The sequence below is a fragment of the Psammomys obesus genome, unplaced genomic scaffold (assembly GCF_907164565.1).
Source record: "Psammomys obesus unplaced genomic scaffold, mPsaObe1.curated_primary_1811, whole genome shotgun sequence".
NCBI lineage: Eukaryota > Metazoa > Chordata > Mammalia > Rodentia > Muridae > Psammomys > Psammomys obesus.
This window is the reverse complement of record NW_026585643.1, coordinates 3,819,334-3,833,802: the sequence shown is the minus strand read 5'-3', so window position 1 is coordinate 3,833,802 and position 14,469 is coordinate 3,819,334. Positions and strand designations below refer to the sequence as shown.

Here is a 14,469-nt window from a genome sequence, read left to right as displayed (position 1 = left end):
AATCGACTCCCCAGTGTGTCCTCTAGGGTCCCTGCACATAGACTCACACATAAGGAAAATGTGATTTTCTAGACTAAGAACAAAGTCATGCCTATGCCTATTAATAATGGATTTAAATGAGTCTTGCAGAAAGATGTGGCTGTTTTTCTAGGCTCAACTGAACCTGTTCTGGTGTGGATTAGGCAGAATGAATTCTAACCGGAGCTGGGGATCACCAAGAGCCTGTGATAAAGTAAAAGAGGGAGCTGCTGTGTACAGACAGACTATAATGGTTGATGTATGCTGAGCCTGTGAGAAGTCATGACATGAGCAAGTGAGGAATAATGGACAGATAGGAGAGTGAGTTGTAGGGCTCACCGGGATCAAAGGTAGCCACAGGCAGTCCACATAGCATGGTGGAGGAGTACGTCTGGGCCTGGCTTTGAATACTGGCTTCTCTACACAGGGGAAGTGAGAAGCTTCGCGAATCTGTTCCACCTCAGTGTGTTGAGAAAGCTGGTAGTAAAGCGTCAGCCAAATGATGCAAGGTGGCGTGGGAACCCACGCGGAACCCTGCAGTGGTGTCCCTTCTGCTTGTTAGGGGAAAACACAAAAATGTTACATGTGACTCCTCCAGATTTTTAGTGATGTTAGAGGAATTAGTCAACGTTTCCTACAGTTTAAAGAGACTTTACAGTGAGGGAGGATACACAGAAACATTTTTAAGATAAGCTCAGCCAGTATCAGGGTTAAAACTGAAAAACAGGTTAATCAGTGTAGATTTAGAAAACCAAAGTGATGGAGTGTGTTCTGGCTCAACTGTTTTCTACAGCAGAGCAAGCAGGTGTCTGCAGCTCTGTGAATGCAGCTGAAATTCACTCATTATGGATGATATGATCTCAGGAAAAATGAAAATGGTGCCACTCCTGCTGCTGAAAATGTATTCTGCCACCTTTTAGGCTCTTTTAGGTTCAGATCTGGGCTAGAGGCGCAGAAATGGCTCATCGCTCTGTTCCCTCTGCGTAACGGTCTCTCCATGCCCCTGCATTCTTACCAAACACCCTTAAGGTACTTACTCTGAGCGGTTAAGTTTGAGAAGTATTTGAACACATGTGAGGTGACTTACCATGAATGTGTTGTTATGCTAGGGCAAAGGGTTGTACATGGGAGTCACATGGACCTGGATTCAGACCCATTGTGTCACTGGGTTAGTGCCAAAGCCTCTCCTGACTGTAGATCTGTAGAACATAGAGCTGTGAGCATGATCAAATGCGCGTGAGGAAAAGTCTGTCAGTTTTAAAAAGTAAGGCATTTCCATCTGTAGAGTAGAAAATACAGGCAGCCAGAAGCAGGTGGTCGCCACCTAGCAGTCATAGCGTTATTAGCACACACCTTTTTTGTTTTTTGTTTTTTGTTTTTTGTTTTTTTTTGCCTACAATTTTTTTTTTTCAAAGGTATTATTCACATGCCACAAGGTTTACCCTCTAAAACACGCCATTTTACTCATTGTCTTTGTAGCTGTAACCATGTGCTTTATAACCTAACATTTTCTGTTTAATGCATAATAGTTTCTCTTTGTCAGTGTTGTTTGAAAATATTTTGACAGTTTCATTAGTATGCCATAATTTAATTGGTTCCCTTTTATTGGAGCATTTAAATTTCCTAGTTATTTTACTAATATGAATAATTTCATAGTATAGTTTTAATAAGTCTTTGCCTAACTGATTCTAAAATAGTTTTCTGAACTTGTAATCATGAAATACAAACACTAAGACTTCTTAAAGTATTATCAAATTATTTGTTAAAATCTCATGATTTCTTTTTCCTGCCTAACAGGAACTTTTCTCATCAACTTTTCAATAATAAATTTTTTTATTTGTTTACATTTATCAAGAAGCACTATTTTTAGATTTCAAGAGCACAGTTTTGCCCTGGAGTAATAAAGATGGACAGAGAACATCATCATGTATAGCATCTTTTAGTGTCCTGAGTCATGAGTGTCAGGACAGCATGGCATTTCCATAGCTGCCTGTTACAAAGCTTGATCACGTTCACCTCCCATCCTTCTCTCTTCTTCCCTCAGCCATCCTCTTCCTTTCTTTTATGTCTATTTTTATTAAGATTCTGCACATGAAAGAAAATGTGTTTGTCTTTCTGAGCCTGCTCTAATTGACTTAATATGCTGCTCTCCAGTCTGCTTTCCTGCAAATGACACTTCTTTGTGGCTGAATAAAATGCCGTCGTGTATGAAGAACATGTTTTCTTTTCCCTTTTATCTGCTGTGGACACCTAAGCTGCTTCTGTACTGTAATGCAGTGTTGAACATAGAAATTTAAAAGTTTTCAAATCACAGAGAGATGCTAAAGTCACTGCTTAAAAATACATCAGCTATGAAGACTCCCAAGGGCTGTATGGGTCTCATATCCCCACTTCAGCTGAACCAAAAATTCCATATTCTCGGATGGTACAAGAAGAGCCAGTTTTACAGTCACTTGATATATAACATTTTCATTCTGGGCTTTCTTGAAAATACACACACCCTGTTGAAATGTAGCCCAACAAGGATATTCTTAGTTGTCACTCTGTAAGGTGACAAATAACTTAAAATAACTTAAAACTTACTTGTCCCCTGATGCATCGCCAGCCCACCCCAACTGGGGACTGGCTGCATTTCCAATCTGTCCTCTATAATCTTTGGAACAGATTGCATCTCTTCTTAGAAGCAGGAAAGTTGCCACTTTTCTCTCCTATTTTCTGCAGGCATTTCTCCTGCTCATCAACTGACTCACTGTTGTGCCCACTGGTGCCTCTCAGACTGTGTAAAAAGTATTGTACACATGATTTCTCTTTTACTTTTGTATTTCTTTCAATGAGAAACTGAAAGGAATTTTACTATTCATCTTTTAAAGCTCATTTCTCAACATCAGTTTGTACTGTTTTGTAGTGTGACAGCAAATAGTGTTAGCCTGGAAGACTTGCTTAGTGCCTAGAACATACCAATCTCTTCCTCTTTGACAGTTGAAGCATTTCATTTAGTTCCCGTGTTTATAAAGCAAAGGCTGGTACCAGCTCCCGCCTCCATGCTCCTGTGACTGCTGAGTGATGTGGTAAACATAGGCCTCTTCCTGGCATATCAAGCCACCAGATCAGCCTGCTACTTACATCATCTACTCCTCTGTTTGATGATCGGATTCCCATATTCAAATTAACAAACTTTATAATTAACACTGTTATTTAAAAGAAGGAAAATACCAACCATTCTATTTTACCAATAAAGACCCAGGAACCAGATGCTGGGGTGAAAACGGGCTAGCTCAGAGAAGGAGAGAAAGCACTCAGCTGATCTTCCGTTTCAGCTCAGGTCTGAATGGAAGAAAACCCAAAAGGCTCACTAGTACAACTGACAGCCCAGGAGGAAAAGGCTAAAAAACTAAGGCTTGCTAGTTCAAAGCCCAAAAAGCTAGGGAGCTGAGGAGCTGAAGCCTGAGCTAAAACCAGAGCTTGAGCTAAGAGCTCTGTTTCTTCTCCACGCTGTCTTAAATACCCCTCAACTCAAAGTCCCTCCTACTCTTTAATCCCTGTCAGCTGGTTTCTTCCTCTAACTCTTCACTTAGGGCTAACTTTTATTAGATTCAATATATAGGTGTGTGTTAAGGCTCAACCAAACCAAACAAGGGACAGGGTTTCACAGTTCACAATTTTGGGTTCACAATGGGATCAAATATCCTGAAATATAACGTGAAATAACCAGTGTTTCTGCTTTAATTTTTATTTACAACAAAACTTCCTTTATAGTCAAAAATATGCAGCGTTCTGTAAAGAGTCCATAGTTCCCATGACTATCTTCACTTGGTCCAAGTTGTTCAGTGCCTGGTTTTTGAGGAATCTGGTGGGGAATACAGATTTCTCCATGCCAGCATTGGGACCTTTATCCTCTTGCTTGTTAGTTTTATATGTAAGATGAAGATAATACCAGAGCACAGCCCCAGATCTGGGGGAGGGATGCTATGAAATCTAATGTTTTTTATTCAGTTACTAACTCCACACTTCCATGCTAAAAAACTAAGCACTCCACTACACAATTAAGTAGATATGAGCTATCCCTTCTTCAGGAGCTTTTATAATTTACTTCTTGCCTATAATTCTGGTAGTATATTGCTTAATTCACTCATGACTTTATTGTACTGCTTATTGCCATTTCTCTGATATTGAATGTTATTGGGGTAGCTGGTTAGCAGCCTGACTTTCAGTTGCCAGCAAGCAGACATTACCTTAACTCATTCCGTGTCAAGTAGTTTTTTTTAAGCACGTGATTTTATTTTTTAAGTCCAAAATGGGATCTAACTATCACATATAAGAAGCCAGGATTCTTGATTCTCTTCTACTTTCACCTGTCAGTTATTGCTGCCTCACATGCCTTCCCAACAGAGGGCAGTCTCTTTTGAAAACTAGTAGGACTAACGTTTACATCTAAAAATTGAAATATACATAGTAATGGAATCTGTGGCATAAACCTTAGAACAAATGTTAGGAGAGACCAAGCATGATGGCACAAACCAAGGCAGGAGGATCACAAGTTTCAGGCCAGCCTGAGCAGCATAACAAGACTATCCCTCAAGAAAGAAAAAAAGAAAAGCATCATGATAAATCTGAATCATGATCAATTTCTTTTAAGCTAATGTTTTGAATTTTAATTAAAAGTGATAAAACTGCCTCCATAATTATATGCATAATTAAGCTGTAAGATTAAGAGTTAAAATACACCTGGGCATGTTGCCACACAAATCATGAAATGAAGCATACAATGGCCGGTCTCATGGGTACCTGTACTACAAAGCAAGTCCCAGGACAGTCTGGGCTATATATTATAACCTATCTCAAAAACAAACAAAAATTAATATATATATATATTACACCACGTAAGAAGACAAACACGGTGGCACACATCTGTAATCCCAGCACTTGTACAATGAGATGAGAGGCAGAGACATGTGACTTTCCCAGAAACTTACAGGCCAGCTAGCCTGAAGTACACACCATAGCAAAAACATGAGAGACCCGCCTCCTAAGCAAGGAGGAAAGGAAAAGGAGCTCTTGAAAGTTGATTGCCCTACACAGGCTGTGGCGTGCCTATGCCAGCACACAGTAATAGTAGTAGTAAAAGCTTATTACAGAGAGCAACTTCACCTCAGAATGGACAGTCTTGGTCGCCTCTCAAACTGGGCTGGAAAATGGAAACCTTGAGACAATGTTCTAGGTTCAGAATAGGATAGCTTTCCAAATCACAGATGTGACTTATATCAGTGAAACCAAAAAGACTGATTAACACAAGTGGAGAAAGGAATCAGATGGCACAAACCGATGCACAATGCCCACGAGGAATAAAGACTGTAAGATTTCAAGTGTATGAGACTGAAAATTATCTTGCAGAAACTATAGTTAGTATCTTTGTGTTAGATTCGGAATTCTTTGGTTCCCTGGTTTTACATTAGAGATCTTGACTAAAACTGCCAACTTTATTTCTTACCTAAAATTGAATTGTTTTAGAAAGGATTTTCTTCCTTAGTACAGCCTGTGTTTGGGGTAGAAATGTAAGTACTAAGTCATGGTTTCTCTTTGTTGTAGGTAAAACATTAGTCAAGAAGCTTTCAAGAAAGGTAAGTAGTTCCAGGGGCTCTGATTTGTTTGATTGGGATGACATGAACTTGTATACCTTAAATTGAAAGATTTTAATTTGTATATTCAAAGGACATTGAGGATGTACTGGCTGGAATCCAAACAGCACGTGGTGGATCAACTTTTTTTAGAGACCTGGGTGATAAAGGTAATTTTCAGTCATTGTTAGATTTCTGTATTTATATGTTTTAACTAAGTAGTGTTAGATAATTAGATAATTAAACTGGGATGCTTATGCCACCTGCTAAGGTGTTCCATGGCATAATAAAGGATTCACTGAGTAAGGGATAACTTTCTCAAGTTTTCTAAGCAATTAAAGATAAATTGTTAGAACATCAGTGATTAAGTCCTAGAAAAGGAATGAGGGAGAGTGGAAAGTAAGGAGATTAGGTCTGTGAGTAAAGTAAGGAGATATCAAGGCCTCAGAGAGCCCTGAGGAGCACCCTGCAATGCTGAAGGCTCATAAAGAGGCCAGGCAGACTGTGTGGTGGTGCACGCCTTTAAGAGGCAGGCCATGTCTGTGAGTTCAAGGCCAGCCTGGGCTACAGAGTGAGTTCCAGGGCAGCCAGGGCTACACAGAGAAACCCTGTCTTGGGGAGAATGACCAGAGAAGCAGAGGGAAACCATAAGAATGTTTCACAGAGGCTGAGAGAACACGTTAAAGAGGAGAGTTGGGCCAGGCATGCAGGCACACCCCTGGAAGCCTAGCCCTTGCAAGGCTGTACCCTGGTGCCTAAGTGTGTCAAAAGCTTTCCCTGCACTGATTGAAATGATGATGTGATTTCAGTCCTTAAGTCCATGTCACATCTCTTTTTAAACTTTTTTTTTCTTAGTTTGGTTTTTTTCAAAACAGGGTTTCTCTGTAGACTTGATTGTCCTGGACTCCACTTTGGCCTCAAACTCAATCTCCCTGCCTCTGCCTCCCTGAGTGCTGAGACTACAGGCATTCTCCACAGCATCTTGCTCCTATTACATCCCTTGGTTTACACATATTAAACCATCATTGCGTCCCTGGAACACAACCAACATGGGCATAGTGTTTGTGTTCCTTAATGCAAATTTAACTTGCAAATTTTGAGAATTTTTGTGTGTGTTTATCAGTAAAATCGGTCTACAGGTTTTTTGTTGCTGCTGTGTTTTTTATGTGTTTTTGGTATCAGGGTTAATACCGGCTTCTCACAGTGAGGTTTATGATTTTCTTGCCTTTCTATGTTATGCAGCAGTCTGAAGATCATTAGCAGTGTCTGCTAGGTAGGTTTGGGAAAATGAGGGAAGGAATCCTGATGGTGCTAGTGTGAGATCCTCTCTACTTCAATCTCATTACTTGTTATAGATCTGTCTGAGTTAATTATGCCCTCTTGATTTAACTTTGGTATGGTACCTGTGTCTGTGAATCCAGTTCTTTTTGGTTTTCTAGGGTTGTTTGTTTTGTTTTGGTTTGGTTTGATTTTTTAATATAAATTTTCAAGGTAGTCCTTCAAATGATCCTTGGATTTCATTGGTATCTGCTGTAGTACCACTGTTTTCATCTCTAATTTGATTGCATCCTCCCTCTTTCTCATTTTGACTAACAGTTTTTCTATTTTGTTTCTTTTCTAAAACTGTATTGTCTTTGTCTTGCTGTGGTTCACACTGGTGTGAGCCTGGACTGGGCTGGTTAGAAGTCAGCCAGAGCAGGCTTCACTTGGGCAGCTTCCCTTCAATGAATATAGGGCCCTCTGCTGGCCACAGTAAGCTTTGCAGCCCGTGGGCCAGACAGATTTCCCCATCTTCCTGAGACTCAGGAGTTGTTATCCGGAAGAGCCTCACTCATTCTTGAGGGCATCCCCCAAGTATGTTGGGAATAAGGAACTGAGATCGCTACAGACAGACATGATCATTTACTTTCAAAACCCACTAAGTGTTAAACACTGCAGGAGGGCTGCAACTGTGGACAAGTAGTTTCCTATATCTTCCGAATTCTAGTCTTTATGACAGGATCCTCCTGGCAAATAGATGCCTCTTGAGGTTGACTACCCACTGGCCCCAAGCTTATGGCTGTCAGACTTTAGTTATTCTCAATTGAAAAGATCTACCCCTAGCCATTGTCCCTTGTTCTCAGGCCCCCAAGGTATCAGTCTTAAACAGTAGGTTTCTGGTCAAGATGGCAGCCAGCCACAGCCCTTCATGTCATGAGGAGTAACAGTACGGAACTGCTCACCGAGATGGACTACGCTTTCTCCCCAAAACCTAAACTGTGGCTTGTGCTGTGAGCAGTATTGCCAGTCTCTCCACTGTGGCCACCTGCATTTACTCTCAGCTAGGCCTTTGCTCTCCACCCTGACGGTAGAGCGTCACTGCTGGTCTTGTGGCTCTGAGTCTCTGTGGGTTCTCCAAGCTACCCTGCCAGTCCTTTGGTTGCTAGTGCTGCTTCCCTTTGTCCCTCTGGAACCCAGTCCGCTCTGCTTGGTCCTGGCGCTTCTGTCACGCACATGAACCAGCCGCTAGCCCACCAGTCAGGTGAATTAACAATGGAGTTTAATCATCACAAATAGAAAAACCTTGAGGAAGGATTTAACGGAGACTTTTGTTTGCTTATTTATTTTTGTTTTCCATTGAAATATATATTTCCAAGAAGAAGGAAAGGTTCAACAGCTGATTTAGTCACCTGTACTTCATTGCCAATGTTAATAAAACTGTGTAAAGAACAATTTAAGATGCTCCACTTCACCCTATATACGATCCATCAGAATTTATAACATAACCAGCCAAAGGTAGAGTTTTGAGATAAAAATAAAAATAATTCACTATTCATTAAAGAAAAGTAAATTATAAGTTACAATTTCTGAATTTTTAAACTAAGCTAAATTCTCAATATCACGCTTTCCTCAAGGATTTTCTGACCATTAATTACAAGACACATTGTTGTAAGATGTGTGTGTGTGTATATATATATATATATATATCTCCCCATGGAAGAGGGATAACCCAGCTTCCTTGGGGAACAAGTTTCTCAAAATGCTGTTACTCACAAGACCATGTCTGACTGTGGTTCCAACTTCAAAATATTTCTGCAAGCATAAGAACTGTTCACTCACCTTTCCTAGGACCCCGTAAAGATTCTTTATTAAATTTTTAAAAGTAGATGTTTAAAACATTTCTTTGCTTGGGCTGAAGAGATGAGTTGGTGGTTGAGAGCATTGACTATTCTTCCAGGTTCAGTTCCCGGTGCCCACATGGCAGCTCCCAGCTGTCTGTAGCTCAAGCATGTGGTCATCACCATATACAGGTAAAACACCAATACACAGAAAATAAATTTAAAATAATAAAACATGTCCTTGTTCATCATGCAGCTTCGAAACTGCCTCTTAGCAGCAGTCAGTTTGCCGTTCAGCGAATAGGTACTGCGCTGTGTTCCTGAGTGCCCTCAGGTATGGGTCTCTCTAGAAGCACTCTCTGAGCAGATTCTGAGTGCTGCAGGCTCTCTGTTGTTTGTCTTGAATACAAGCTCAAGTGTTTTTACACTTTCTCAGCAGTGTTTATTTAAACCTTTTACTTCAGTCAGTGTTTCAGAGGAAGGCACTGGAATTTTCTTTTTCAAAAATTGCCTATGCTTAAAGGACATTTACCTGTGTTTAAAGAAAAGAGGTCTCCTTTGGCACCAAGCCCAGTACAATCTACAAACTGAGCTTTTTCTTCTTTCATTTTCTTTCTTTCTTTCTTTCTTTCTTTCTTTCTTTCTTTCTTTCTTCCCTATATTACTTTGAAATATAGAAAAACACTATTTTCTACCTTTTTTGAGGCTGCCAAGGGATGAAATGCTTTGATCCTCACTTCTGCCAGGAGCAAGACATGACAAACACATAGAATTTATTCTCCCTTCATGTAAACACTGAATAGTCTTTAGAAAGAAGTTTCTGCAGACGTCCTCCATGTCCTCACTCTGAGAAAGCACAACTGCTCCAAAACCCACTCTGCCTCTGATAGGGCTGGTCATTGTTAGGAAGTCAGCACCCAGCTTTTGGATTGTTTACCTGTAGGCTTTGAAGTGAAATCAAAACCATTTAGTGAAAGGTGGGGACCGACAGACAAAGTAAGACTCATGAGTTGATAATTACTGGATCTGAGTTTCATTATCTAATATAATAATATGTAACCAAGTATCTTTATTCTATGTGGTTATGTCTGTCATTGAATTATTCATGATAAAGTGGGCTCAGTTGTAAATTATGCATTTTGCTGTTATACCAAGTTTCTAATCCAGACACTTCTTTTTTTTTTTTTTTTTTTTTTTTTATGTTTTTAGACAGGATTTCTCTGTATAGCCTTGGTCATCCTAGACTCGATTTGTAGGCCAGGCTGGCCTCAAACTCACAGAGATCCGCCTGCCTCTCCCTCCCCAAGTGCTGGGATTACAGGCCCAGCACAGAGAAGACATATTTTTAATTCCTCCAGTAGCCATTCTTGTTAAAAGTCAAACTTCTGTGTTTACTATTGATTCTCTCATTGCAGCAACCAAAAGAAAAAAAAAAAATCACTACCCGAAAAAGGAAGTCTATTAAGTGATCAAATATAGACCCAAAGCTAGCTTGATTTGGAGCTAAGACATACCCAATACCCATTTTTCAAGCCTCCCACTTAAATATAGGCTCTGGGGCTCTAAATACTGTGTTGCACCAATTCCAGTCACTTTGCTCATGGCCTCATATTTCTAATTATAACTCTCAAATCATCAAGTTGACACATACACTCCCCACAAAAGAAGTCAGTGACCCACCATTCTCAGAAATCATGCAGTACCATTCATAGTAGCCCAGCTTCAGTCATGAACCAGTCCCTAGAACCACAGTCCTACCGCCTGTTCACCAGCTTCACCCTAAAGCCACTTGCCTATCTCTGCTGGCTAGTGTTCTGTCAGCATAACACAGACTAGGTCATAACACAACGTAGCCAATCCCAGAAAAGGGAATTTTAATTGAGAAAATGCCTCTGTAGGCGAGTCTGTAATACCTTTTCTTGATTGATGATTGATGTGGGAGGGCCCCCCTCACTGTGGGAGGTGCCACCCTTGGTTGGTATAAGAAAGCAGGCTGAGCAAGCCATTGAGCAGCATTCCCCCATGGCCTCTACTTCAGTTCCTGCCCTGACTTCCTGCTATATGGGACTGTTATATAGAACTATAAACAAAAGTAAACCCTTTCCACTCCAAGGTGCTTTTGTCATAGTGTTTTATCGCAGCAATAGAAACCTAAGACGCCATCCCTCCTTTAATCTCATGGAAGGAAAAGCAAAGCGCCCCACCCAAACTGTGTTTTTGAGAATGAAAAGAATGGTTTCTCAAAGAGAAAGAAAGACACTGAAATAAAGATTGAATTGTTATATTTTAACTAATATAATTTGACTTCTGTATGTCCAAAGCTATGCTACTAAAATTTTAAGTTTCCTTCAATCAAGGTGTTACATGTAGGAAAATTAAGTCTAAATTACATAACCTACAAGATGGACTGCTAAAGAATTTCTGTTACTTGCTAAACAGCATCCATCAGTGTTGTCCAAAGAAACAGAACCCACAGAGACGTGCAGGTTTGTATGACCTCTTTAAGCTGGAGACCCAGGAAAGCCATCAGTGGGACTCAGTCTAAGCCCAAAGGCCTGAACACCAGGAGAGCCAGGAATGGAAGGGTAAAGGATACAGTGATGTGTCATAGCAGATAAGGAAAGGGAGGAGGCAGGCCTGTTTGTTCTTCCCTCAGTGTCTTACTGGACAGATTAGATGATGCCCACACACTGAGAGGTCAGCCTGCGCTGCTGAGTCTACCAGGTCACAGGCTAATTTTAACTGGAGAACCCTCAGGCACACCCGGAAATAATGGACAATTTTGGCCCAGTCAAACCAGCACATAAGATCCACTATCATGACCTTCTTACTGGAGGCAAACCTTGATGACGCATGATGTCTTTCTTTTTAAACCAGGCTGTACTTCAACTCCTGTTGTACTGTGGTTTCCACAATTTTTACAGAGGTGAAGTTTCAGTATTCGTTATTTCCGTGGCTCTCATCTAAAATTTATCTCCTGATTTGTTCTTATTTTTTCTCCTCCAGGGGTAATTTCATATACCGAGTATCTTTTTTTGCTTACAATCCTCACAAGTAAGTACCCATACCACTTCTCTTTATAACAGCCATGTGACATTCTCATCCTTAGCAAGCAGAACTTTTGAAATTTGTTGTTTGTGTCTTTATCACTAAAAACACTGGTAACAGGAACGGTGAGATGGTTCAGTGGGTGAAAGTGAAGTGCTTAGTAGAGAGAGAACCTGAGTTCAGATTCCCAGCCCTCAGGAAAAACCAGGCACAAAGGTGCATCTGTGGTTGTAGTACTGAGAGAGTGGGCCCCACGGGCTAGTCTGTCTGGTGAATCCCAGAAACGCTCCAGATTGAGAGACAGCAGTAAAGTGGGACCAAGAGCCGAAGCTACAAAGTCCTGACGTCCATGTGAACACGGACATGCTCAGATGAGCTCACATGCATACACCACAGACATGTGCATATGTGTGTACATGTGCACATCCACACACACACAGGAGCCTTAATCTCCACATCTAGAAAATGACAACTTTTCCACCCCCACATACCCTGTAGCTTTGTTTCTGAGGCAAAACACAGAGAAAAACCATGGTTAGTGCTCTCTCAGAGAGAGAGAATATCATGGTTAGCCTCAGGGGGGAGAGAGAATTTTGTTGTTTTATTTTGTGAGTTTTGGTTTTGTTCTGTTGAGAGAGTCTCACAGTGTGACCCGAGCTGGCCTGGAACTCTTTTGAACTCAGAGCTCTACCTGCCTCTGTCCCTGGGATTAAAGGATGGGTCACCATGGTTGGCCTCTTGGGAATATTTTTAATAAAACAACTTTGACACTGAACAAGATGCTTGACCTTCAGAAGTAGTCCAGTGGTGAAAACAAAGGAAAGACTGAGGTATGCTCATACATGGATGAGACTGACAGCCTTGGCGACTGAGTGAAGCATAACTTGCATTGATTCTAAAACCCAACACAACATTAGTGACAAGCATACAATGTGCTTTATGGTTCGTGGTTCATAATGCCATACCAATACCTTAGTCTTGCTAAGTCTGCTGTGGTATGTAAAAGTTAACATTAGAGGAAGCTGGCTAAACAGTATATGGGCCTGCCACTGTACTTTATTATAATATGTTGAAAGATGGCAAAATAAAAAGTTTAAAAAACTAAGAAAGGAAAACAATAATGATGATAATAATAATAATTGCTATGAGGATGGCAGGAGTGCTGTGAGAATACAAGAAAGCCAGAGATGAAGGTCAAGAAGCAAGTTCTCACAGTAATTTGTTGTAAAGGGTGAGTAACACAGCCGCAGCTCCATGGAGATGCCACACAGTGGGAGCTTTAACATGAAGTACTGTTTGGAAGAGAACCTTCTTCTCGCCTGTGCAGTGGTGGTGGTGTGTGCCAGGCCTCAAAAAAGAAGAAGGAAAAAAAATGAAACAGCTCTTTCTTTTCTCTGTCTAGCTCTTGTTTATATACTTTTTGGTCATTTATTTCAAATTTGAAAGTTTTTCTAGCTACAAATGCTTAGCATTTCACCAACAACTAAACAGTTATTCATTGTTCACTTCCTTGCAGAGCCTCACTCTGGGTTCCATGTCGCTTTCAAAATGCTGGATGCAGATGGCAATGAGATGATTGAGAGGAAGGAGTTCATTAAGGTGAGCACATGTGTGTTGTTGGGGTAAAAGTCAAAATGATCTTCAGTGTTCACATATGAAATATCAATCCGTTTGCATGCTCAAAACTATTTCTAATGGCTGCTTGCAGAGGACCTGGGTTCCATTCCAGCACCCACGTGACAGCTTACTACTGTCTATAACTCCAGTTCCAGGAGATATGATGCCCTCTTCTGACCCCTGCAGGTACCAGACGCACACATAGTACACAAACATACATTCAGGCAAAACACTCATATATATAAAATTAAAATAAATAAATTTTTAAAAATTTTTCCTTAAATACAATCTTGGGAAAATTGACAAGAAAATAGATAAGATTCTAAAAGGAGAAATAAGTTTTGAGCATCTGCATTTTCAGGATTTTGTTTTCATGACTTCAATATATAATTATAAAGTAAAAATGGCTTCATAGACCATATGCTTTAAAGATTATGTGGTAAAGATGTTTTTAATTACTCTCATATAATAAAATAATAGAACTGTAACTTCATGAAGAATAATAAGGCCAAAAATATGAATTAATGCAATTTTTTAGGATCTGAGTATAGCTAATATTTGAAAAGATGTAAATACAGCTGAAGTCGTTAATGTTTTTCTGAGGATGTAGTTCTCCAAACAGTGAATTCCACTCTGTTAAATGCGATGCTGGGGGGGGGGGGGTATGGGGACACATGGTGCATAACTTAGTTGATTGTCGGCATTATTGATAAACTAATGACGATACATGAGTGACAGATTACATGTATACATAAATGACTGATTTGTAGCATTTATTTGGTTGGTTGGTTGGGTTTGGGGGTTTTAGTTTTGGTAGTTTTTGTTTGGTTGGTTTTTGTTTTTTGTTTTCCAGGACAGGGTGTCTTTATGTATCTCTGTCTGTCCTGAACTCCCTATGTAGACCAGGCTGGCCTCAAACTCACAGAGATCCACCTGCCTTTGCCTTCCCAGTACTGGGATTAAAGGCCCAGCTGTGGCTATTTGTTTTTAAAGTCTTTGAGATATGAAACAAATAGCACTCTCTTTAATATATATGTGTGTGTGTGTGTGTGTGTGTGTGTGTGTGTGTGTGT

General features: G+C 40.3%; 1 protein-coding gene across 1 annotated transcript in view; it reads left to right on the top strand.

Annotated features, from left to right (window-relative positions):
• Micu2 (mitochondrial calcium uptake 2) overlaps positions 1 to 14,469 on the top strand; it is a 70,322-nt gene that overhangs the window by 32,734 nt on the left and 23,119 nt on the right. The window contains exons 3-6 of the mRNA XM_055617106.1: positions 5,605 to 5,636; positions 5,728 to 5,803; positions 11,738 to 11,785; positions 13,296 to 13,378. Of these exons, the coding sequence (XP_055473081.1) occupies positions 5,605 to 5,636; positions 5,728 to 5,803; positions 11,738 to 11,785; positions 13,296 to 13,378 (239 nt within the window). The remainder of the gene's footprint in view (positions 1 to 5,604; positions 5,637 to 5,727; positions 5,804 to 11,737; positions 11,786 to 13,295; positions 13,379 to 14,469) is intronic.